At 33.6% G+C, this 26,852-nt stretch overlaps 3 protein-coding genes across 3 annotated transcripts; all 3 read right to left on the bottom strand.

Annotated features, from left to right (window-relative positions):
* Positions 1-3,392: 3,392 nt before the first annotated feature.
* On the bottom strand, positions 3,393-4,109 carry LOC116119494 (membrane steroid-binding protein 1-like). The gene has a single exon (XM_031405440.1). The coding sequence runs from the start codon at positions 4,079-4,081 to the stop codon at positions 3,710-3,712; it is 372 nt and encodes a 123-aa protein (XP_031261300.1). The 5' UTR covers positions 4,082-4,109; the 3' UTR covers positions 3,393-3,709.
* An 11,794-nt stretch (positions 4,110-15,903) lies between these two features.
* On the bottom strand, positions 15,904-19,353 carry LOC116119490 (probable adenylate kinase 6, chloroplastic). Its single transcript, XM_031405436.1, has 4 exons — positions 18,907-19,353; positions 17,791-17,931; positions 16,936-17,208; positions 15,904-16,297 (listed from the first exon to the last, which is right to left on the bottom strand). Exons 1-4 carry the CDS (start codon positions 19,228-19,230, stop codon positions 16,154-16,156), a joined length of 882 nt encoding a protein of 293 aa, XP_031261296.1. The 5' UTR covers positions 19,231-19,353; the 3' UTR covers positions 15,904-16,153.
* Positions 19,354-19,815: 462 nt separating this feature from the next.
* On the bottom strand, positions 19,816-24,086 carry LOC116119491 (protein TONNEAU 1a-like). Its single transcript, XM_031405437.1, has 8 exons — positions 23,914-24,086; positions 22,809-22,941; positions 21,966-22,054; positions 21,738-21,860; positions 21,306-21,433; positions 21,164-21,189; positions 20,928-21,084; positions 19,816-20,018 (listed from the first exon to the last, which is right to left on the bottom strand). The coding sequence occupies exons 1-8, from the start codon at positions 23,998-24,000 to the stop codon at positions 19,967-19,969; spliced, it is 795 nt and encodes a 264-aa protein (XP_031261297.1). The 5' UTR covers positions 24,001-24,086; the 3' UTR covers positions 19,816-19,966.
* Positions 24,087-26,852: the final 2,766 nt, after the last annotated feature.

A 26,852-nucleotide genomic window follows, 5' to 3' on the forward strand; every position in this document is an offset into this window, starting at 1 on the left:
TATACACAACAATCGACCAAATACAATAAGCAATTAGTAGAAGGTGTGAGTTGTGTATGATTCTAGGTGAAAATTGGCGGTGGCGAGGCTCCCAAGTGTGCAGCAGTAGTGCAAGAATAGTTGTGGCAGCCGGCGGACGACAAGCTAGTGCGGCCAGAGGGTGATGGGGTTTTGATGAGGGTGGGGGGATGAAGTCGACAGTAGTGTCAAGTAGGGTGTTGGTGCCTAAAATTGGCCGAAATCCAAGTAGGGAGTAGCGATCGTGCAAAGTAAAAAGTTGCGGTGGCCAGCAATTTACGAGATTTGCGGGGTGGGGGATAAAGGGGTTTTGGTGTGGCGACTTCCGGGTATGAAGTTTGGTGGGTGGTAGCAATTGTCTAGGTGGTGGCACTGTGTTGGCTTATCATGAACAAGAGGTTGTGGTGGCGTCAATTAGGCAGTGGGTGAGAGAGATGTCTTTGCAGAATGGAAATATTAAAATATAGTAAACTATCCGTTTAGACATAATTGGGGTATATCAGTAATTTTATAATTAAAAAGTAAGTATATAAGTAATTGACTCTGTTGATATGACATAATATAATAATAATAATAATAATAATAATAAATTTAAGTTTAAATTAAAGGGTATTTTCATCTTTACGATGAATATATATTGTATTTAACAAAAATTACTATTGGAACATAATGTTGGATAGTAAAATGTCGTTTGGAAACTTGTTGGGTGGGAAAAGATCATTAGGCGAAACCTTGGGTGGGAAAAAGTCGTTTACTCTAATTAAGATGCCATTATCATGTTGGTTGAGTCATTTCATTTGCCACGTGTTTTGTTATAATGTCATTAAAAACAAATTATTATACTTAATTTTATTATATCAGAAGATATTAATATTCGTTAATTAGATTGATTTATGGTAAAGTAATTTAAAAATAACAATAATAAATTGCATAGTTTTTGAAAGAAAAAAAAGTTGGTTAAATGTTGAAACATATGGTACGGCAGATAATTTTTTTTTTTTTTATAGTATATTAACTTTTTCTTTTTCACATAATTATTTTACCTTTATTTTATAAAATAAACGCATAATCTTAGTTCTGATCTTTTTATAACTTGAAAAAGTATTTTGCCTTAAAAAATTTAGAATTTTTTTATATAATTTCCTATTATTTTTAGGGGAACATTATGAAGCCCAAAGGTTATAATTTGAAGTAAATGACATTACAGAAGACTAAAAAACTATTTCTCCTAACCAACCCTCAGGTGATCGAATGGTTCGATAAGATTTCTTAGATGTATTACTTAAGAAGTCTTAAGTTTGAATCTCTATTCAATTGCTAATAGAGGTAGTTATTGGAGCTCTTATTTGACCGATAGTTTCAAGGTCTCGGAAGATTAGTTGAGGTACGTTTAAGCTGACTTGGATACACCTAGTCATAATATATATATGTGTAAGCTGACTTGGATACACCTAGTCAACATATATATATATATATATAAGTAATGCTACAGACACCGAATTTTTGTACCAAAGGACATGGCAACCAGTGAGACACGACTACGCTGGAGTCTTTCGTGAATGAACGACCGTCCAACATTTATGGACGCCCGCCCATATTTAATGGACTCCCGTTCATATTATATGGACGGATGCCTATATAAGATGGACGCCCATCCAAAAAATTTTAAATGAAAAATAATGGACGCCCGTCCATCTTATATGGATGGGTGTCTATTTACTATGAATGGGCGTCCATATAAGATGGACGCCTGTCCAAAAAATTTTAAAAGCAAAATAATGGGTGTCCATGATTATTGGATGGTTATTCACCTATAATGGACGCCCGTCCATGAGAAAATGACAATGGACTCTTGTTCATATAATATGGACGAGGTCCATTTACTATGAATGAATGCCTGTCCATTGTCTAAAATAAAAAAATTTTAAAACAAAAATTATGGACATCCATATTCAATGGACAAGCCTCCCTTTTATATAGATGCCTGTCCATTATTTGATTTAAACAATTTTACAACATTTGAGTATGTAAATGTCGTTATCTTCATTAAATGCTAGTCTATATTCAAAGTAATTGGGCAAATATAGTAAGAATAAGACACTAACTCAATTAGAATTCACAATTAATGCATTAAATAAATTTAAATTTTAAAATTTGTTAATATTAAAAGATGGATGACCGTCCTCACAGTCCATAAATAATTTAGGCCAAATTTTTTTAGTTTAAATTATGAATGGGCGTCCATTGTAGGTGGACGATCGTCCATATAATATGGACGGAAGTCCATTTCAAATGAACGACCGTCCAATTACAATAGACGATCGTTGGCGAAATATTTGTTAACCTGATACGTGGCTCGTCTGATTCAGTGGACACGTCGTTTGGTGTAAAAATTCAGTGCAAACATCAGTTTCCGTAACATTTTAATATATATATATATATGCAAGCATAACCTTACTAAAACATGAGTAATTAACATGGGTAATTATGTAATTTCCAAAATTGATTATCTCATTTTCTAAATTGATTTGGTTGTGCAATTTAGTCCCTTAAATTTTAGTGTATTATAATACCCCTAAAAATTACAAATTGCAAATTGCAAATTAGAAATTTTAATTTATTTTAAATGCCGAAAAATTTCAATTAGTCCCAAAGTTATGAAATATTAAAACATCCCTAAAAATTTCATTAGTCCTTATAAATTTGAAATACAACAGAAACCCCCCTGAACCCGAACTGGACGGGAGAGGCTGCCAGGACTCGATCTGGCTGGTCTGGGTTTTAAAACAGAGTTGGGCAGTAGCTGAGCTACCGAATGAGTGTCTTTTCAGTGGATTCATCATATCATAAATTCATAATCACAGTTTAGATTTTAATTTTAACAAGCGCTCTTCCCATATTCAATTTTTTGATACTACAGATGGATCTTAAGAATCTTTTTAATAAAATTTTAGAATGAATTACTTCAGATTTTCTTATATCCAAATAAATTTAAGTAGAATAGATACACCACATCATAGGTGTCTGTACAAATACTATCAAATTTAATTTATGGATTTTAAGGTAAACAATATTTGACATGTATAACGTGATAAACCAATCCAATCCAACCTGTCCTTTTCACAAATCTTTACAACTATATTCTCATCTCTACCTTGTTTCTTTGAAAGGATGAAGACCATGAATCTACCCTTAGTTTCATAAAACTGTTATTGATTAAGAATTGCAGCAGATTTGCAATGAAGACCTGTTTACCCCAGAAGCAATGGTTTCCGAAATCAATGGCTAGTAAGTGATGCATGAAAGGGGTAGAGAAAAACTGACCCTCCGTTTAATGATTGCATAATTTACTCCAAAAAGAAGAGAAAAAAAAGGAAAGAAAATGATACCATACATTTCCATAAGACAAACTCCTGATTTATCACATAAGAGTACTAGCTGGCCGCCGAGTACCTCAAACACATAAACTACACCAATCCCAGTCTGAATACTGAAAGTAAGATATGCCCAACTTATTTTCTTGATAATCTAAACATTAAAGCAAGTCCGCAGCAGAAGTTTCCTAGACTAGCAAAGTAAAGTAAACTTATATGTGAACAAAACTTAAAAACAAACATACAGCCAGAAATAGTTACTCTTTTTCAGCATTTTCATAAGAAATTGTATCCTTTTTGAGTTGTTGAACCAAGCATTACTCCTCCAGAGCATCACTAACAGGTGGGGGTTCCTCGGCTTTAACAGCAGCAATTTCTGATGGACCATCTTGGACAGGCTTAGCAGCATCACCTTCGACAGGCTTAGCAGCATCACCTTGTTTAGTTTCTGCAGATTCACCGGCGGTGGAGGTCTCATCTGAAACCGGAACTGTGCTCTTGATAGTTCCGACCTTAACATACTTGCTCATGAACTTGTATTCCCAATCTTGCAAAGCCTCCAATTCAAATGGACCAAGACCAGAAATATCACCAGTTAAGTCTTTATCCTCAAAAGACATCTTTGCAAGAGCTCTGCTTGCATCTTTCCCGGCAAATAATGCATATGGCCCGCCAGGTCCATAAAACATTCTGCAAAAAAGTTATCAATTCATCAACAATCAGAAGCTTCAACCTAGATTCAATTTTTNGCCTGGCTCAACTATTGGCTTAAACAATATGCTTGATTTGGAGGAAAAACTTAACTAGCATAAGTCCTCAATTTCTTAAAACCACAAAAACACAAGAAAACATTTAAATTAATTTTTCTCTTTATTTGCTTAATTTCTTAGGAAGAAAATAGAATTTAGCACAAACAAAGAAATAATGGCTTCAGATTCAAACCAGTCAAATTGAAATTTACAATTTAGAGGGAAAAAAAATGAAATAATGAAATTCAAAATCAAGTTTCAGGCTTCATTAATGCGAGATAATGCACTTAACGAAGCCTAATCCAACCATTAACATGCTAAATAAAGTGCTTTTTCATCCAACCAAACAGATAGTAGCAGACACATCATTCTCATAATTCCACATCCAGATGAAAAAGAAAAAAAGTGTTGAAATTAGAGTAATTAGATATCTCATATTTTGACTCTAAAAAGAAGAAATCAAATGAAGTCCAAATCTTCGAAATGCGGAAAAAGAAAAATCATATTAATTTGAGTATGTTTATTTTTCACCAAAAAAAATATCAACTAGCATCATAAGAGTCGCTTGTTTCTTCGAAATAAAACAGTTAACACAGTTCGTAATTTTCTCAGCAATGAACAAACGGAAACAAACAGCTATTCAATTTACCTATGATAAACTTCATTCGAACGGGAAGCAGACGCCAAAATTCTCAGAAATTCAAGTTTCAGAGAGCGAAATTAAAATTAAAATAAGGACATTTTACTTTTTTAGGGTTTTGTTTTAATTATTATAACATAACAGAGAAAAAGGCTTTTTGACCAGTTGAGAAACAGCAAGGCCAGTTTTTTTGTGTTTGAAGACAAGATAGATATTGTCAAAAAGATATATATATACACTACCCACTCGAGATGCTGACGTGGAAAAGTGAGTGCCTGAAATAGTGACACGTAATATGCCACGTAGGATTAATATTTGATGAGATGGAGGGTAGATCTAAACCTGAACTCTGGATAATTTGTGATGGATCTTGGGCGATCCTCCGTATCGAGTAAAGTGAAACGTGGCGCAATGTTTGAAGAGTTAAAGATGCCTTCACTTAGGAGCTTTGAATCTGAGCCACTAGGGTAACGTGGGTTTTGTATTACGACAGCTGAGTTGTGGAGCCCACATAAGAACGGCTTGGCTGATCATTAATCTCTTGATGTCGAAAATACCCTCAATGAACCAAATTTCATTTCTCGAATTAATAATCAAATGTGCTGACCTCATTTCATCTATTAAAATCTAACAATTATGGGATTAAGAGCTTTGATAATTATCCTTATTAGTAATTAAAAAGGGTCTTAAATTTAAGATCTTTTAAGTAATACATCCAAAAATCTTTATCAAACCACTTAACCACTCAAATATAATTATTTTGATACAACTGCAATACTCTTAATAGGAATACAAAAAGTCAAACTCATCATATTCTAATACTACTTTTAATTTTTCAATTTTATCAAAAAATAATAATTATTCTAATTTCATATATGCTTGGGGAGGGTTAACAGTACTGTTAATAAGAAGATTAAGTGATATCTTTTAAATTATATAAAATGTGAAGTTTAGACAAAACTTAGCATTGGATCATTTGGTAAAAATAAGCTATTAAAATGAATGATCCATTTTGAAATTTTTCAAAGAAAGTAGTCATAAAATAATTTAATAAATTTTAAGGTTAATTAGGTATTGCTCTACTTTGATTGGTCTATATATACAGTAATGTTAGGTCACAATTCAATCTCACAATTTTCTCTCACAACCCTTGACTTGGTAGCTTATAATTGGTCAGCTCGCAAATGGATAGGCAGGACACATTACAAACAGGTAGAATCCATTTGCAAACTAACCAATTACAAGCTACCACGTCGAGGGTTGTAAGCGAAAGTTGTGAAATTTAGTTGTGCCCTTATCATTACTCTTACTCCTATCAATAAGCCAAGTGCTAAGTCAACCATTCTAAGTCAACCAACCAATCACAAGGCACCATGGTTGGCTAGTTGTATATACCAAAGCGTATCCAGGATTAGCACTTTGAAGTTGTATAAATACTAAAATATATTTAAATTAATCAAATAGATTTCAATTTAAACTGTAATTTGATGATGAAGCTGGTTCCATTTAAATTATTTATTGATTGTAATATTTGTTACTAGTTATTATTAGAAAAAAAAAAAAAATATTAGGTAAGACAAAATCCATACCGTAAAATAAACAAACTACAAAAGGAAACGATTTGATTCATAAGAGACTTTATTGATTAAGCTTATAGCTTGTATGAACATTTACATCCAAATATTATCACTTGAAATGTGTAATATTATTATTATTAAAGCAATAAAAAATAGTAGTGATTTTTAATAAATTAAAGTCATAAAATAGATTTGAAGCAAAGTGATGAAAAAATATTGATTCCTTACATGTTGAGGCATTGTAACTTCAATTTCAGAAACTATCTTTTGGTGGCCAAGTGATTCAATAAGGACTCTTCAATGTATCACTTGAGAAGTATTGAGTTTGAGGGGTAATACTACATTTACAATCCAATTTCACAAATTTTATCTCACAACTCTGATATTGCAACTCGCAATTGGTTATCTCATAAATGGGTCTTGTCTACTCGTTATGGGTCTCATCTGCCCATTTACAAGATGACCAATTATGAACTATCACATCAAGATTATGAGAAAAAGTTTATAAGATTTGGTTGTGGGCCAATCTTTATCCGAGATCGAGTTTCTCATTAGTTGTTAATAGAGATAGCTACTAGAGCTCTTACCAGCCGATAGTTTCAAGATCTTGGGAGATACTTTTACCGGCCGATAGTTTTAGAGTCCTAAGAGATTAGTTGAGATACACATAAGTTGACTTAGACATTCTCAAAAAATAAAGTTGGCTTGGACATCCTCATCCATAAAAAAAATAAAAAATACAAACTTGTGTAAGAGAAATAGATTCGCATAGAAAGTTGAAGTGGGGATAAAGTGCGAGCTATGAGGCTGTCAGTCGCCACTTGTAAAATCATTTGACTTTTCCTATTTTAGACTTTGCATCTCATGCCTTATTTGTGGCTTCAGGTTTTTTTTATCTACATTATTAATATAACCTAAAAGTTTTCATTATTCCTTTTGATCTTTTTCTTTCTTTTGGAATCTCCTCCTCGACACCTAGTTCAGCTTCATCCACTTGTGTTTTTTTATAATTTGAAAAATATTATTAACTCTATGATTATCAAAAACCCCGTTTCAATAACAATCGATACGTTCATGTTGAGCAATCTTATAGGGTAAATGAAATATTATTATTATTATTTTTTTTTGTTAATGTTGTACATAAAGTATTGAAAAATCTAGTGAATATTGATTGATTACTTAATTTTAAATGTAAAATTAAGATTGTTTTTGCTAATTAAAGACTTTTTATTTAGAACACCAGAAAGATGCCAATGGCCCTGAACCACTCCTTCAAAAGACCAAAAAGTGGAGAGTTATTGAATATTAAATGATGGATTCTTCCTTTTTTATCTTCCATTTCAACAAGCTGTTGTATTTGTACAGTGGGGCTTCATTTACATGATGTACTCGAATATCCTTCACGTGAACTTCATGGACTACTTCAATCAACTTTTTTTTAAAGAATAAACATTGATGTACAATATAATTTCATAATCCTGATGTGATAACTCTTAATTGGATATATGAGATTTATAGTGAGTAGACGGAACCTATTTACGAGCTTTCGCGTCGGAGATGTGAGAAAAAATTTGTGAGATTGGATTGTAAAATATTATCCTTTTCATAAATCACTTTTATCAACATATTTATCATATATAAGCGTTTTTTTACCTGTTGAATTCAGAAATGTAATTGTAACTCCCTGGTGTTTTGCCTTTTTTTGTAGTAAACATCTGTTGATTATGAAAGTGTCATCAATTGAACCTTCAAATTTATCGATAATCTCATCAATTTAACCTCTCAACATTGTTGACTAATTTTGGATATAAAGATTGATTGAATTGGATGAATGGTAAAAAATTCATTTCCTTACAAAATTAAACAGAATAACCTAACTGTCCATAAAAAATTGAGAGTAAAGGTTACATTTCCAAAACCAAAATGTATTCACTAACAAAAAGGCCAAACACACTGAGACTAGAACACATTTATGAAACCAGCAAGTACTTATTACCTTAGTTAGTAAATATGAATACGACAAAAAAACCGTACGGAAATTTTACGAGTATGATATGACAAATGGTGAAAAATATGTTTATAAAAATTCGGCTATAAAATTTGGATACGGGACAAAATACGGTACATATACATATGGGTTTAATACGACACATTGTCAATAATACGTTTTGAAAAATATGGCAATATCAATCCTGATTTTAGCACTTTTCATGAACCACCTGGTTAAAATCAATATAACATTTCAAATACACGGGTACGGGAATTTTACGAGTATGATACGGTAAATGGTGAAAAATACGTTTGTAAAAATTCAGGAAAAAATCGGATATGAAAATAATTCGCAAATAAAACGTCTAAGGCATATAGTTCACAAATAATACAATTGGGCTAATAACATACGGAAATTCGCAAATAATAGGTGAATTTACTAACTAGGCTTACTACAAAAAGGCCAAACACACGAGGTTTACTATAAAAACAACCCTCAAATATATTATAAAATACACTTAGGAATCACTATCGCCCTACTTGGCCACCCAAGGGTAGTATATATAGTTCATTTCTACATTTTACTTCTCCATTAGTTAGTAAAAGAGATATAATTTTTAATTTAACACCTCAACTATTTATTTATACAAAAAAACCCACATAAGACTGTACATTATTTAATGATATAATGTAGAAAGTGTAGCATTTTCTTTGTAATCCGTATTAGAACCCATCAAGAATTTGAAAGACCAAATTGAAGCCAGTATGAAATTCGGTGGTGTCAAATATTTAGGCATTGCCTAAGCCACTCATTTTCAAGGCCAAACTCAAACAGAACAGATGATTGGATTTGACATGTGAAATTCACATGAAATCTTTGATTCCTTTAGTCATTCATGTTACTTAAGAATGCAAGTAAAAAAGAAGATAAAAACAATAATGGCAGGCAACATCTGAAGATGCCATTTTCATTCTATTTGCAGTTGTGTGCAGGGGTGTTCAAAGAAATGCAGAAACCGGTTCAATTTCGACTCAAAAAAATACAAAAATCGATTTTTCAGTTTCGTTACCGGTCTACAAGAATATGGGAACACATTTTGCCTTTGTTGATTGAGAATCGTATCCGTGGCTACTGTTGTTTTACCGGTCTATCTGTCCCCAATAATTAATTCTCGTTGACCGTGTCCTATAGGGACCATCAAATCAATAGCAATAAGTCATGTTTGAAGAGGCTCATATACGGAATGTCTCGAAATAATACCTAGGGCGGGGGATTCAATTAATCGAGATTCAGAAGAAGCTGAAATTTCACCTCGACCGTTAATAGGTTTAGCCAGGGCATTTATGTCACGACCCAAATAAGCCTCGCTTACTGGTATCTGAGCAATTTTTCCTGTTGCTTTTACAGAACTTCCCTCTTGTATCATTAAACCGTCACCCATTAATACAACACTAACATTATTTGGTTTACTATAAAAATATTAAATTAAAATAAAAAATAAAAAAATCAAGTTTATTATAAAAATATTAAATTAAAAAATAGATTAAATATTAAATATTAAATTAAAATCGATTTTCCCCTTAATTGGTTCAGTTTTGGTTCAAAAAAGTTCCTAAACCGAAAAATTGGTTCGATTAACTGGTTTTGAACACCCCATTTGCGTGTTTGATATATTGGTTAGCCAAATCTGTTCTTTTCTACTGCTTGCAATATTTTTGTTACAACCCAAAAGTAAACCTAATTTTGCTCATTCAATTCAAACTCGTGTTATTTGAATGGAGGTGGTGAATGCCCAAACATGTGGGGTTCACTTGACCAGTACACCAGGAAAAGTATTATTATTTAATTCAAGAATCATTTTAACATAAAAGTTTTGTATAAAATGGTTGGTTAATGGTTAATGTCCAATAAAAAATCATATATGATTTTTTTTTTTTTTTTTTTTTTAATATGGTAATTCATCACCCCTGGATACAACTTAAACTTTAAGCCTAGGGGACGCTTTCAAGCATACGTCCTTTTATCCATCCGACCAGAAGTGGATGGTTTGAACTTTTTTATGTCTAGATTCTACACTTTTGAAAATCTAGATTAACTTTCGGTAAAGAAATTTAATAAAAAGCTTATAAAAAAATTTGTTTTTCAACCGAATAATGTTATGTACACTGACTAAAAACCCTATAACCCAAATACTAATTGACGTGGTAGACCTTTTTTATTATCACGTCAGTTCCCAAAAAACTAAAAAAGAAAAAATTTTAAAATTTTAATTGTTAGTATTTGGATTAGTATAATTTAGTTAGTACACATAGCATTACTCTTTCTAACCGTCGAATATATATATGATTTTCTTTTTTCTTTATATATATAATGAGAGTGTTTGTGATGTGATAATAATATTTGTTTAAATAAACATAAGTAAAATATTAACAAAAATTATTTTTAAAGTGGTTTGAATTATGTAAACAAGTCTTACGTTCACTGTTATTTTATTATTCTATTACTATTTTTTTTATATCACTTATAAGGCATGCAAAGATTAGATGAAATAATATTTTGTTTACATTTAGAAAAATAATGGCTCAACATCGAATGTATGCCCAACTTTTATCTGTCCAGACCCCCTTCAGTGTGGATCAATGGTCAGTTTATACTTTATTTGCTTGCTGGCTTGAAGAAATTGCAATGTGTAGCAATTGTTTCTTCATCAAACTCTGATGACTTCTTGGGGTTGTTTCAACTTTCAAGTGGCCCTTTGTTGATGACAGCTTGATTTTTATGGGAGGCAGTTGGCTGATAGCACAACATTCAAGTTTATATATATCAGTAATGCTACAGTTATAGAAGGATGCACACCGAATTCGTACACCGAATAACGTGACAAAATCCTGACCGTCGATTCATCATAAGTTAATATTAATTAACGGTCAGAATTTTACCACATCATTCAGTGTATGGATTCAGTGTGTAATTTTTGATAACTCTATCATTTTCCTCTCTCTCTCTCTCTCTCTCTCTCTCTCTCTCTCTATATATATATATATATATATCAATAATGCTAGGGACATCGAAAATATGTATCGGCCTACGTGTAACACGCCTCTGATTTGTTTAACAATTTTTTTCTAGTGAACGGTCGTCCATCAAATTTGGACGGTCGTTCACTCACATGGACGCCCGTCCATAAATAAAATATGAAAATTAAAAAAAAAAAAAAACTTTGGGGACGGCCGTCCCTTATGTTTGGACGGGCGTCCATACTTTAAAAAAAAAAAAAAAAAAAAAAAAAAAAAAAAAACGTTTGGACGTTGGTTTCTACAGATACTGCACATATTTTCTTAAAGGGACAAATAAGCACAGGTTTTCCATTCTTGGCATGTTGGACAATGCAGTATATTGGGTTTCGTCATGGCTTGCATCCTGCGATCAAAATTGGATATCCACTCCCTAAATATGTATTTCCAGAGGCACAGGACGAACCCCAGGAGGAAAATTGAAAAGGCCATGAGAGGGATAATCCAATTTTGCTCTAGAAAGCTTGGACAATCACTGTGAGCACGTCAGAATCCATGGCAGCAGTTCTTCACACTGGGGAGCTCTGAGCTAAACCAGATACAACTTGCAAGCCTAGCTTCCTGCACTTGGCATCATCAGGATTTTGGCTAGTACCCGAAAGATGAGCACCTTCAGTTCTTATAATTTTTGTACAACAAAATGCAGTAGGGTAGTTTTTCCCTGGCACCCTTGACACAACAAGCTTGAGGAGTGTGTCAAGCTTAAAGGCGGTGAGCATCACCACGGTTTGTCCCAACATTCATGCGGTTCCCAGTCTTAAGTACAGCCTTTAGAAGCTTCAGAAAATTCTGCTATTTCTCAATTCTCACAGGCAGCCGAACAGAAGAAAAAGAAAACAATGAGACTTGGCCAAACATATAAGCAACAATATATACATTTTAATTTGTTGGAAACATGAAGAAGATCTCTCTTGTCTTCACAAATAACACAGGACATGAACCAGATAGCTCTCTAGACACCACTAAATGTGCCTTCAGAAATTTCCAAATCACCAAGTGGCCAGCGAATAATAATAATCATACGAACAATATGCATACTAAAATACATTTTCATGGGCGAGGATGGCAAGAATAACTAAGCATTACAGTAGAGAGAGAGAGAGAGAGAGAAACCCAGATTTATATGGTGATGTTGGAATGCCAATTAATGAAAACTGGCAGTAATCTAAGAACTAACATGAGAACCTAGGAGCTGGGGAATAAAGACGAAGAAGACGAATTTTTTTTTTTTTTAAGTGTCCAAACGTTTTTTTTTTTTTTTTTCGTTTTAAGTATGGAATGGACGCCCGTCCAAACATAAGGGACAGCCGTCCCCAAAGTTTTTTTTTTTTTCATATTTTATTTATGGACAGGCGTCCTTTAAATGGGGACGCCCGTTCACTAGAATTTTTTTTTTTTTCATATAATATGGACGGGCGTCCATGTGAGTGAACGGCCGTTCAAATTTGATGGATGGCCGTTCACTAGAAAAAAATTATTAAACAAATCAGAGGCATGTTATACGTAGGCCGGTACATATTTTCGGTGTAAAATTTTCGGTGTCCCTAGCATTATATAAATATATATATATATATATATATATAAACTTGTTTGGTTAACTTGTTATTAACAAAATTGGAAAAAAAGACAAGAAAAATGAACAAAGTTGCTCTCCTCTTTTCTTGCTTCAATAAGGAATGGCTAGGCTAGTTATGATGATAAATATATAAACCATTTTTTTAAATTTTCACTAGAGAAAGAGAAAAAGAAACTTAGAGCATTTCTAAATAACTTTTTATATGACCCAAACTCTTTATTATAAAGAGTCTATCCATAAAAATAAGAGTCTAACATATTCTTTATCTTTAAAATATAAATTAGAGAGTGAGTTTGACTCTCCACGTTTGGAGAGTCAAATTTTACTTTCTATCCTAATTTTAATTAATAAATTATAAGTTTCTATATATTTTATTTATTAATTCTCTCTCCCATGGTCTCTTTCTTAAAAATAAAGACCATCTTCATTAAATTTAAAGAGTCTATTGGATTTGAATAAAAATTGTGTTCCTTATATTTTAAAATTAATGAATATGCTCTTTATTTATATGAAATATGTTCTTCAAAATAAAAAGAACTATTAAAGATACTCTTATATGGGATAATCTCACCATCTCGACAAAGTGGTTAGACTGTTCAATGACTTAATGGTAAATATTGTCACATATTTACAAAATTTTCTCTTTCATTCAGTCATCAACACGATTAAAAAATAATTGTCCATTATCATTCACGGATAACCATCATTATGAGAGGTGGCTTTGAAAATTAAAATTAGGTATCCTTGTTTAATTGAAGGATCCCACCAGTCACCAAATCAACAAAATGAGGTGATGAGATTGTTCCATGTAAATATTTCTCTTTAGGATAATATTTTATATGCACACTTTTTATATAAATTCTCCTGTACAAACTTGTGTGTTTTAAGATGATAAGACGGTTTTAAAGTTGGCACCAAATTTTCAATAATGCACACCAGATGTTTGATATATTGGCTAGCCAAATCTATTCTGTTTCTAGTACTTTGCAATATTTTTGTTACAAAACTGCCCAAAAGTAAACCTAATTTTGCCCATTCAATTCAAACTCTTGTTATTTGAATGGAGGTGATTGCCCAAACATGTAGGTTCACGTAACGAAATTGAAAGACCAGTACAGCAGAAAAAAAGTATTATTTAATTCAAGAAATATTTTAACATAAAAGTTTTGTATAAAGTGGTTGGTTAATGCCCAATAAAAAATCATATATCTTGTTATGCCTAAAAATCAGGATTAACATAAGCTGATGTTAGCAAACACTAATCAGAGTTCCAAAAGGCTTTGTATCGTCCAGAGTCTGCCACGTCGTCTAAGACAGAAAGAATATAGTTGTCAACAATCTAGTTGACTCAAGTTTTGCTTGTGAATGAATTTGGTTCGCACACGTATCCCAACCTTATTTAATTTAAGGATATCTCTTAAGTTCTCAATCAGTGGGAAGATAGGAGAAATTTGCACGACACCAACTCACTTGCAGAAATGTAATGATTATCTTGAACTCAGCGGGTATAAATAGGTAACTTCCCCTCACAAAATCGGGATTAGACCCTTTGAATTCAGCGAAGAAAATAGCAAAGACACACTACGAGAAAGAGGATGACTTAATATTGTCTAAAAACACTTAGAACATTAAGCACCTGTAACCCCAGATCGCAGTTTGCGACCTATTGTAATCTTGGTTAACGGCCAATAACGCACTAATATTAAAAAAAAAAAAAAAAAAAAAAAAAAAAAAAAACTGTGGATATAAGATTTGCTTTAAGCATCTGAACCATTATAAAAATCTTTACTGTCTCCTTTATGTTTTACGTCTTTGGATGCTATTGTGAGAACAATACACCATTCAACTCTCATAATCAATTCACATGTAATTTTTAAGATCTTCTTAGCACTAAACACGTGCGAAGTCATTGGTGTCAAAATCAAGCATCAACATATATATATATATAGGTTAACGGCCAAGAATGCACTAATATAAAAAAAACAGTGGATGTAGGATTTGCTTTAAGCATATGAATCACTATAAAAATCTTTATTATCTCCTTTATTTTTACGTCTTTGGATGTTACTGTGAGAACAACACCTCATTCAACTCTCATAATCAATTTACGTGTAATTTCTAAGATCTTCTTAGCACTTTGCACGTGCGAAGTCATTGGTATCAAAATCAACCATCAATATTGTAATAATAATAATAATAATAATAATCTTTTATATATTTATTTATTATTTCAAAGTCAATAGTATTCTTGTGAAATCATATAACAGAAGAGAAATTTCTCATAAATCCACTTGGTCAAATAAACATTGCTTATAATTTATTTATTTTTCGGGGGTTTTGTATAAATAATACGAGGCCAATTTATTCACCATATAGGAAGAAAATCCAAAATTTATTTTCTTAGTGTGGGGAACCACCAATATTTTGTTCATCCTATTTGTGTACCTGCATATGCGTGTTTGGTCAACTTGTTACTAACAAAATTGGAAAAGAAACAGACAACAAAAATCTCATGTTTTGAAGCAATCGGCACCCTACACTTTCCCACGAATAAGAGAAAGAAAAATATGAGCATGACTGCATGAGTATCAGAAAAACCTTTATAATGGTTACTACTCGGAAAAAAATCACGGCGAGGTGTTTTCTAACCATCATAACATTAAAACAAGTGCTACATATATCTACTTGAGAAGTACTAGCCTTACAAAGATAAATACAAAAAGAAGCATACAAAGACAAATCTTGCCCTTAAAAGAAGGGAAAAAAAGAGAGAAAGAGAGACAATTATAAAGATTAAGGGCAAGATTTATCTTTGTATGCCCCTCTTTGTATTTGTCTTTGTAAGGATAGCATTTCTCTTGAACAAAAGATGGAATCGCAGCTATAAATATACAGAACAACTATAAACTAAACCATCTGTCGGCCAACTATCATTAAGAACAGCAGGACATCATCTTCATCTCGGACACCATAACCGTCATACACATCTCCAAACCCTCGAAAGGGAACTATAACTAGTATTAGTGTAGCTGTCTTTCCACTAACTGCAAATAAATGTTCATTTGCTTCTTTGTAAAAATAATATGCATGCACTTCCTACACTTGCAAAGAATGATCTAATTTACTTTGTAAATATACTACAGGATTCTAAAAACTCATGCTGCTGCAGATTGTTTATCATCATGGTCTTCAAGATTCAGAGCTTGAAGCAGCTTTGGCCAGGATTCAGGGATACCGCCTGGAAGATTGAACTCTAACAACTTCCCACGACTGCGGTAGAACTCCTCCACTGGCCGAGTCTGCAGGTTAAAAGATAAATTTGCGAAGCACTTGTTACTCACTGAACCACAGATAAGCATTATTTTGTATCTTTGACATAGTAAAAATAGTTCATGTGTTGTTAATTGATTAATGAAAATAAATAAGAAAACATGCTTGACAGTTGAAAAGCTAGCTAGAATGGGTGTGAGGAAGTTCTATTTTGCATTTAGACGTGGACCTGTCAAATGCTAACATCCTTAAGGACCTTAACCTCCAGAACAAGAGTAGGCAGCTATATGCAAGATTTTTAAACTTAGTTACATAATCAATGCACAGATTTATCTGCTTTTCAGTTTGCCTTTACAGGAAAGAACAACAACTTATGTGAGATATTGCTAAGTTCTTGAACAAAGTGATAAAAAAAGCCTTCTTCTTCAGCACATTTTGCTAGTATATGTATATGAACATCTTAAAAGTGTTCAAAATGAGGACAGAAACAGGTGTCATGCAGCAATGCCTCGGACACATGAGACCTCCATATAGAGAAATCCCCTAGATATCTTTTAGGTGCATGTTCCGAATATGTCATGAAATATAGAATCACATAAAAATGGCTTCGTGTGTCAGTGCATTTCTAGAGAATGAATTAACAAACATCTGAGACAATGGAGAATACCATCTCATTATATATACGAAGCCGTTCCTTGACAACTTCTTCAGTGTCATCAGGTCGAGTGATAAGCTTTGATTCACAATGCGCAGGGGGAAGAAGTGGAGCCATGTACATTCTAGGGCTGCCATTTTCACCCTTGATGTCAATACAAGCAACATTGTAGTTTCCCCCGCACTCACTACATATTCTTCTTCCAAGGCATTTTGCAACCAACGCCTCTTCCTGCAGCTTCAGGTTCACCACCAAGTCAATGTCCGTCACTCCCTCTAATATTTCCTGTAAGGAAATGAAGAAAATAGAAAATGATAAAATAAAAGTTAGAGCACAGAGAAATGTTTCAAGGAGAATGAAAAATGGGACTAGAAAATGATATTCCACAATCTAATATGCTTCGGATACCAGTGTATGACAATCAACTCTTCCATGTACTTGCTATAAGTATTCAATAATCTAAAAGTTTACCTCCAAGACCATCCCTTGAATCAGGCATATATTAGTTCAATGTATTTAATTGTCTTGCTATGTCAATTCACTAAACTTTGGGAAAAACATTTCCTCATGATATATACAGTAAAAACTGAAATGACAGAAGAAAATTTATTAGAACAAGAGCTGTTCACACATGGTTAACTTTATTTGTAGACCAAAAGGCATATAAGACTACATTTGGAAGTCCTAAGAAGGTTTTGTATCTGTCTGTCTTCTTCAAACAAGCTCCCTTTCAATATATAAATTTATAAGCCTATCTTTTCACTTTTTCTTATTCAGTTCTAAATATTCCTACCACATTGACATAATCATATAAAGAGCCAAACAAACATTTCAATATTCCAGATATTGATCACAAGTAGTGCTCACCGCCTGTCTTATAGTTCGAGGAAAACCATCAAGAATAAATCCAGATTCACCCTTGGCTTCTCCAGCTTCAAGACGCTTCGACAATAAATTTATTATTATTTCATCTGAAACTAATTTCCCATGATTCACAATTTCTGCAAGCTGCAAAATGGAGGAAAAAAAAAAGCTAAAAGAGGAAATAAAAGTGAAAACAGCGAATCCTAAACTAATAATTTAGAGCTTGGCATGCACAAGTTCAATTCACCATTGCTGTAGCCATGTCTCTAAACCATAACCATAGCATGCAAAGGTAAAAGTAACATAATGTATCTTATGTAGTGAAAAAATGAAATAGCAATTGTTTCTAAAAACAATATTTTGCACTAATTAAAGACAATATAGATCTCAGGTAGTGCTATATAGTCGCAATCCAAAGAGTTCCCAACCAAAGAAACCCAAAATTTTAAAGACAAATATATATATGCAACACAAAATGGTCCACTAAAGATGGTGCGATTTCACTATCAAAGTATACATTGATCCCCAGGCATCTAATAGACTAGTTCACAAATTTGTTTCCATTATGTTTGGTGGGGGAAGAAGGGTAAATAGGGTTAATCTGAAGAAAATGTTTCAAGTAAAAGTAGTCCTCAATAGTCAATACCAAAATTTTATGGATTTCTGAATACTCAATACCCCACGTACTCCGTCCCTCTCTCCAAACAGAGTATTCAGAAATCCATAAAATCGCCTCCCAATATTTCTCACACTCCTTTAATGTTTTAATTGCAAAAACAACAATAACATCAGTTTACCAACAATCACCTCTTTCCCAGATTTCTTGATGCTCACGGTTCAGCTTTAAATCTAACATCAAGAGAACAAACAAAAAGTAGAGCGAATTGACAACCTCACTGTCAATTAACAATTAATACAAGAGCTAGAGGCTTTTACAATAATTCAATTAACACTAAATTCACTTTCCTACCATCTAATCTAGCTCAACCACTCAAATACGAGCTACAATTTCAATCAGCCACATTAACTCGAATTTTATTTTCTCTAAATTATTAATTTTGATTGTTTAAGCTGAAAAACATAATCCAAAAATCACAAATTAAAAAAGCTAAAAGCGACCTGAGAGGCAAGTGGGCCCGACGAAGCGAGCTCATCGCGGACGAGATCACCGGTGGCGATGTGAGGGACTCCCAACATATTGGAGAGCCTAGAAGCGTAAGTACCTTTCCCGACGCCGGGGCAACCGAGAAAAACCCATTGGACATTTCTGTCCTTGGAGATTTTCGTAAGAGAAGACGGAGGCTTGGTAGGAAAAGACGCACCTAGTTGAAGGTCAGTTCCGGAATTAACACAAGAAGACGAAGAGAAAGGTCGAGATACGAATAGTAATGTCTCTGTTGATGACAAGGCTCTCGCTCTCAGAACACGGTTTAAAAACGACATCGTCACAGTTTCAGAGCGACAGAGAGAGAGAATTGTGAAGCTTTGGACTTTGAAGAGTTTAACGGAGGTTTCTGGTCGGCTTTCTTATGGAAATCTGAGTCCCTGAAGTGAGGAGAGACACGTGACCTGATGTTGACGTCTAAATTAGTAAATTTTGCCACGAGGTTTAATTTTTCTTTTTCTAGACTCTGCATAGGGAAAAGGACAAGTGTACAGCTATGTGTGGATGTGATAAATTGATAATTGAATAAATTTGGGAGTTGTTTTTGTTTTGGGAAGTGTTTTTCTTGTTTTAAAAAAGCAAATGACAGATACTCCTCCAGAAAGATATTTTATAACAAACTGTTTAGAAAAAAGGGCATAATTATGGGAATAAACTCTTTGATTCCTGGCACTATTTTATTATCAAATTCAAAGAGATATTTATATAAAGGAAGCTGAATTGATTGTTCGAGCTTGAACTGGACTTCTTTCTATGCATTGATTTATACTTTGGAAGATTCTAATGCAATGATCAAGTTTGTAGAGGAACAAGCACTGAAATTTTTAAATGAATTCAGATGAAACCAAAAAAAAATAAGAAACTGGAAGCCCAGACAAAAAAAAACTAAAGCAGATGGCAGAATATGTAAACGTACATAACACTATCCTCAATTGATGGTTAATAAAACATTACAATTGCAAATTAAAGATACACACTAAACTACACGTGCCGTATTACACAGGATGCCCTTCACTACATATGATCATGCCTACCATCATCATCGTTGATTCCATCACCGGCATGCCTGCAACCAAATCCGCCAGATCATTATTAGACATTTCACTGCTGAGCACATGATGATCAAGAATTCTTGAGGTTTTATGCCATGACAGCCATATGATAAGGACAACGAAGAAAGGAATGAGGAATCTACTACTCATACTTTATAAGAGTAAAAATGAACAAATGGGCCCATGCTGAATTGTGATAACGAAAATCAGACTTGATCTCTAAGAATAAAGTAACATTAAAAAAGTACAGGATCTAGTTGCTGGACACACAAACACACAAATTTTGTATGGTTCAAATACGCCTAATTGTCAAATCCATCTTCCATGTAAAAACTGGCAGAACAAATCATCGACAAACAATAGCAAACCATGTAAATATTCAGCAGAAAGCCTTTTGGACAGACAATGACAGTATTAATGACTGAAGAAAGAATCCAGGGGAAACAAGGATTATGCGTGGAAGAAATTCTTTCTGTTGATTACGTTTTTCTGCGTAGTTGTTTCAAACCTTCTAGGCTTTAGAATATGACATTAGATTGACACAATAAAAAGGCATCCCAACACCATAATTGACATCTCAAATTCTTATCTGAAGGCAAACTGAACCCTTCCTCAACACACTTGAGGAGCTCAAATAGAAACAAAAGGAGTTAATACTTAAATATGTAGCCATTGGATGGTAAAAGACATGTCAGTTCCAAAGGCATGATATGCAACAAATAGATGAACCACCAAAACTGCTGAAAATCCTCATCGTAAAGCAAAAATTATCCCGTATCTTAAAGACCCAAATATCTCCTCCAACCATGAGGCCCATACTACCACTACAAAAATTTGTCTACGGAAGTATCCAAAGTTCACCTTTTTTTAATATATACAAAATTGAAAGAAAATTTTGGTTCAAAGGGTGTTGAAAAACAAACCGCCATGATGTAGTTAGATTCCGAGCTTTTCTGTCCAACTGAAGGTTTTCCAGTGCAGCCGATGCTCGAATCACATCATCTGAAAGCTCATCGCTGTCATATCTCCAATTGTATTCATCTTTCCTGTAACCAGACATGGATGACCCAGCTCTCCTATCTAAATCGCAGAAAGTATCAGATACAGAAGAGACAGCAAGAGGAAAATAGAATAAATACAACATAAAATAATCACTTACCAGATGCTTGAGAAGCAGGAAGGGGCCTATTGTGAATGTGACACAAAAAAAACATATTAACCGCAAGTGACATGAATAGGAAAAGCAAAACAGCAGAGAAAGAAATAAAAGAGAATGAAAAATGGAAATGTTGGCCAAGCACCTTCCCAATGGAGGTAAGCCCCCAGCAACAGACGATGATGAAGGTCTTCGTACATTCCTGGACTCTAAATTGGACAAGACCTCAGATTCTGGTGGTCTCCTTCCACTAGCCCTTGCTTGGGATGAATTCTGCGGAAATTGCAGAAAAACAAAACTCAATCCCAGAACTAGTTGATAACCAATACAGCTTTAGCCTTTTTTCAAAGATAATCAGAAATTAAAAAGCAATGAATAGCATGTATGATTTTTTGTAGATAAAAACAATGAAAAACGAAGATGAACCGCATTCAAAAAGGATACCATCAAAGTTTCAAACTTCAACTATCAAAGAAGTTCCACATTACATGTTTGAATCTCAGAAAAGTTGACTTGATTTCCTATAAAACAAAAAATCTTGGGAAAGTTGACCCTAGAAACAGGTGCAACATCATACCTCAAACTTCAAAAATCCTTCCAGAACATCCAAAAGCAAAGGAGCACTATCTCCATTTTTGTTAAGATCATAACCATTTTTGCTACTAAATTCCTTCAACTCAGATTTCCAAGCATCTTTTTGCTGCAATGAACATGAAGTCATTCACATATAAGCAAATATAACTACACATATATAAAGTAATAATGGATTACATTATAACTATGCATTGCAAAATTACTTGATTACCAAATTACATTCTGGCAGATAAACTTTCATTGTGTGGTTTAGTTGAGCCCAGTCTAAGTATTCACATATTAATGCAGTTAGTAACCTTCCTGCATTTAAAAAGTCATAAAAGTGAAAAAAAAAGAAAAAGATGAGCATAAGCAAAAACATAAGTTCAAAAAGACTGAGAACTTCTCTCAATTTTAGAATAGCACTTATGCCAAAATTCTAAAAACAATCAGAGCCACATTTAGATACTACATCAAACAACAATTTCATGTTGGGTATAAGATCAGATATTGAAAATACTGGGTGTGAAAGAGAATTACACAGATCATGGGGGAAGTACAAGTAAACACCTAAAATTATCTTCTTTGTATGCAGCTAGTAATTCATTTATATTACTAAAACTCTCGACTAAAAATTAACATGCTAAAGGAATATAGAGACAGTAATAGTAATATATGAATCATATATTATAGTTGTATAACCATTAAAGACAACCGCTTTTCCCTCTAGACACTTAGAAACTGCATGCTCCCACAAGAATAGTATTGGTGCATAAAATTTGGTTTTTATACATATCACTTTGATTTGTAATATTCTTATCATTTGAGGAATACCAAGCCACTATTTATGCAATTTCTATTACCATCCTGGAACTCACCCATTACCATCCTAATGGATATGATAAGTGCAACAAATGGCTCAGACAATTTCTTAATTAGAGAACTATAATCAATAAACAACCAACATATTCAAATAACACTATCTATATATATGTTGAGTGAATTTCCCAACACCAAATAAGGATTTCTTTCAAAGTTAAAAAGGAGAGAACAAAGTTAATATATGCAGAGTGACCTGAGGGAGAAGCATGAAGTTGTTTTGCGCGATCATTGCAGCTACCCAATAAGGCAGGAGGCAGACCTTCCTCCTTTTCAATCACCTGGTCCTCCTCTTCAATAGCTTCAAAAACACTGGCTCTGAGTTCGGCCTAGCAAGAAAACAAAAGAATTGAGTTAAAAAGGTGCAACAAAAATTGGGTGATAGCATCTGGTTCTTCGAAAAACCAAAAGCCATATTAACTAAATGGTTAGATAGCAAACCTCCCAAACGTCAGTCAGTCAAATAAGGATACTACTCTAATTCATACAATTAATACCACCACAGTGACATACAAAACGGCAAGTTATATAGGCAATCAGCACTAAAAGTATCATAACACAACTACTCTCACTCCTCCAAACAGATAATCTGAACCAATAGTAAGAATTCCACAGCTTTGTCCAACATTCAACAATATGTTCAGAATGTGTTCCTAGCACATAACAACTCTTGATAGTCATAGCACATAAAAATTCTGACCATCGTTTGGTGGTATATTTCCATCTCCTATTGAATATTGATATCAAAAGAAATTGCCTCCAGCAAATTCATATGATTATACCGCATTAAATAAACACTAAAAGATTACAGAAATAATCTAAAAAAGACTGATAACGTTAATAAAAGATCCATTTTCAGAAATTTTAGAAAACGAATTCCAAAACTGAAACACTTTCAATCATTACCCGAACAACCATATTAAAGCCTTACTCATAGAGCAGCAAAACCCTAACTTCAAATGAGCTTTCGGATTCGAAATTTTAATCCTATCCATCCATCTTCTCAAAGAAGTGATATTCCAAACAACATTAATCCAGCCATAAGTTACTTAATTTAAACTTCACAAAACCCTAATTCCGCGTAATTTTTTTTTTTTTAATTCAAAAAAAGAAGAAGAAATGAGATCTATAACTCGTAAAAATTCCTCGATTTTAATACATTATACGAGATCCAACTTAAATAAGAAACACTAATTAGTCTCATTTCCCCCCTTCTCAACTTGATCAAACCATCTCGGCAACAAAACAACTAAACACAAATTGTGAACGAAATAAAAGAAGTTTAGTTTTGGAATTGGTACCCGGATCTTAGCGAGGACGCCCTTCTTCTCAAGCGTTCGAGTGACTAGGGTTTTCAGGTCCATCATTTCTCTCGTGTAATCGTCCATTATTGAAACTGCAAACACACCGTCTCGCACGGTGTCGTTTTAAAACTTTTCTTCTTCAGTGGAATGGTTTGCGTTTGAGGTGTGGGTGAGAATAAACAAAAGTAGAGCAGTAATACTATTACACTTCCGGCAAGAGATGGGTGCAATTATGATTTATTTTGGTGCGTGTGGGCTCCCCCTGATGTTATGCGCGAGTAGGATCTGGGCCGTTAGATTATGGGTCCCGATGATATTTAAAATTCGAATTTTGTTATGGTGTTGCGCTTGTAATTTGTATCTACTATCTAGTGCATTATAATTTATAAATGACGGAAGTTTAGGTTATTTTTATTACATAACTGTGATTACGTCAATATAAAATAATGAGCATATTTGGTTGTACATTAAAAACGGTTTTTTAAGAATTTGATAACGTTGATACTTGATTTTGACACCAACTATTTACACGTGAGAAATGCTAAACGGGCTTAAAAGTTACATGCAATATGCGAATATTTAGTTAAATAAAGGGTGAAAGACAATATTTAAAATGGTTCGGATGCTCAAAAGAGAATTCTACGTCCACTGATATTGTATTAATGAGAGTAAGGTCAGGTTGCGTTTAACGAGCTGAGTTACAATTTAAAGAGAATATAAAAGAGAGAGAGAGAGAGAGAGAGTAAACTATTTTAGCATAAAATTAGCCAATCCCGCAAATGAGAGTGAAGACCTCTATTTATAGTGGGCTGAACCAAGATAATAATTACTAAATCTGTAAGTGGATGGGTATCGTGCAAATCATTCTTTGCGTCCCATTGCTCACCTGCTCGAGCAATTTCCTCGACTTATGCAGGGTTTAGACACGTGGATGATTTCCAACCATCTACTAATCTGACACTCACCCATTGCACTGACAGGGGCGTGCCACCTACGTCATTATGCGACGTGGCTGCATCTGAAATGTCGCAGAACTTTTTCAAGTTCTGACCACCCCATGCTGATAAGACTCTACGTCAACCCTACCTTTTCAAGCATAACAGAGTTTTTTGTATATATATATTTTGAAATTTAAGAAAAAAAATTATTCTATTTCATAAATTTAAATTAAATTATTTAATTTTTTTTCTTAAAGTTAAATTAAATTATTCTTGTATATTATTATTTTTTTTTAAACCAATACTAAAAAAAAATTATATTTCCTTAACCAAACAACAAATAAAATATTTTATAAAGGCTATAATTTCATATACTTTACTCTAATAAATTCTTATCATTAAGGATTTTATGGTCTGTTTGGTACAGCTTATATGAGTAATGTTTATAAAAGAATAGCCTGCTAAGAGGGTAAATAGGGTTATTCTGAAGAAATGTTTCAAGTAAAAGTAGTCCTCAATAGTCATACCAAATTTTATGGTTTCTGAATACTCAATACCCCACGTACTCCGTCCCTCTCTCCAAACAGAGTATTCAGAAATCCATAAAATCGCCTCCAATATTTCTCACACTCCTTAATGTTTTAATTGCAAAAACAACAATAACATCAGTTTAAAACAATACCTCTTTCCCAGATTCTTGATGCTCACGGTTCAGCTTTAAATCTAACATCAAGAGAACAAACAAAAAGTAGAGCGAATTGACAACTCATGTCAATTCACAATTAATACAAGAGCTAGAGGCTTTTACAATAATTCAATTAACACTAAATCACTTTCCTACCATCTAATCTAGCTAACCACTCAAATACGCGTACAATTCAATCAGCCTGTAACTCGAATTTATTTCTCTAAATTATAATTTGATTGTTTAAGCTGAAAAACATAATCAAAAATCACAAATTAAAAAGCTAAAAAGCACCTGAGAGGCAAGTGGGCCCGACGAAGCGAGTCTCGCGGACGAGATCACGGTGGCGATGTGAGGGACTCCCAACATATAGAGAGCCTAGAAGCGTAAGTACCTTCCCGACGCCGGGGCAAACCGAGAAAAACCCATTGGACATTTCTGTCCTTGGAGATTTTCGTAAGAGAAGACGGAGGCTTGGTAGGAAAAGACGCACCTAGTTTGAAGGTCAGTTCCGATTAACACAAGAAGACGAAGAGAAAGGTCGAGTACGAATAGTAATGTCTCTGTTGATGACAGGCTCTCGCTCTCAGACAACGGTTTAAAAACGACATCGTCACAGTTTCAGAGCGACAGAGAGAGAGAATTGTGAAGCTTTGGACTTTGAAGAGTTTAACGGAGGTCTGGTCGCTTTCTTTGGAAATCTGAGTCCCTGAAGTGAGGAGAGACACGTGAGCTGATGTTGACGTTTAAATTTAGCCACGAGGTTTTAATTTTTCTTTTTCTAGACTACATAGAGAAAAGGACAGTGTACAGCTATCGGGATGGTGATAAATGATATTGAATAAATTTGGGAGTGTTTTTGTTTGGGAAGTTTTTCTTGTTTTAAAAAAGCAAATGACAGATACTCCTCCAGAAAGATATTTTATACAAAACTGTTTAGAAAAAGGGCATAATTATGGGAATAAACTCTTTGATTCCTGGCACTATTTTATTATCAAATTCAAAGAGATATTTATAAAAGGAAGCTGAATTGATTGTTCGAGCTTGAACTGGACTTTTTATGCATTGATTTATACTTTGGAGATTCTATGCAATGTAAAGTTTGTAGAGGAACAAGCACTGAAATTTTTAATGAATTCAGATGAAACAAAAAAAAATAAGAAACTGGAAGCCAGACAAAAAAAAACTAAAGCAGATGGCAGAATATGTAAAGTACATAACACTATCCTCAATTGATGGTTAATAAAACATTACAATGCAAATTAAAGATACACACTAACTAACGTGCCGTATTACACAGGATGCCCCTCACT

Source organism: Pistacia vera, unplaced genomic scaffold (assembly GCF_008641045.1).
Source record: "Pistacia vera cultivar Batoury unplaced genomic scaffold, PisVer_v2 Contig890, whole genome shotgun sequence".
Lineage (NCBI taxonomy): Eukaryota > Viridiplantae > Streptophyta > Magnoliopsida > Sapindales > Anacardiaceae > Pistacia > Pistacia vera.

Bases quoted from the DNA above. Each gene is read 5' to 3' on its own strand.
- LOC116119494 (XM_031405440.1), bottom strand. From the start codon at position 4,081: ATGTTTTATGGACCTGGCGGGCCATATGCATTATTTGCCGGGAAAGAT.
- LOC116119490 (XM_031405436.1), bottom strand. From the start codon at position 19,230: ATGTCGTTTTTAAACCGTGTTCTGAGAGCGAGAGCCTTGTCATCAACA. The intron at 17,932-18,906 runs GTCGCTTTTAGC...TCCATTTTGCAG, and splicing joins CGGGCCCACTTGCCTCTCAG to CTTGCAGAAATTGTGAATCA. The intron at 17,209-17,790 runs GTGAGCACTACT...ATTTCCTTACAG, and splicing joins CTCGAACTATAAGACAGGCG to GAAATATTAGAGGGAGTGAC.
- LOC116119491 (XM_031405437.1), bottom strand. From the start codon at position 24,000: ATGGACGATTACACGAGAGAAATGATGGACCTGAAAACCCTAGTCACT. The intron at 21,190-21,305 runs GTGCTTGGCCAA...CATTCACAATAG, and splicing joins GGCTTACCTCCATTGGGAAG to GCCCCTTCCTGCTTCTCAAG. The intron at 21,085-21,163 runs GTAAGTGATTAT...TCTGCGATTTAG, and splicing joins TCCTGCTTCTCAAGCATCTG to ATAGGAGAGCTGGGTCATCC.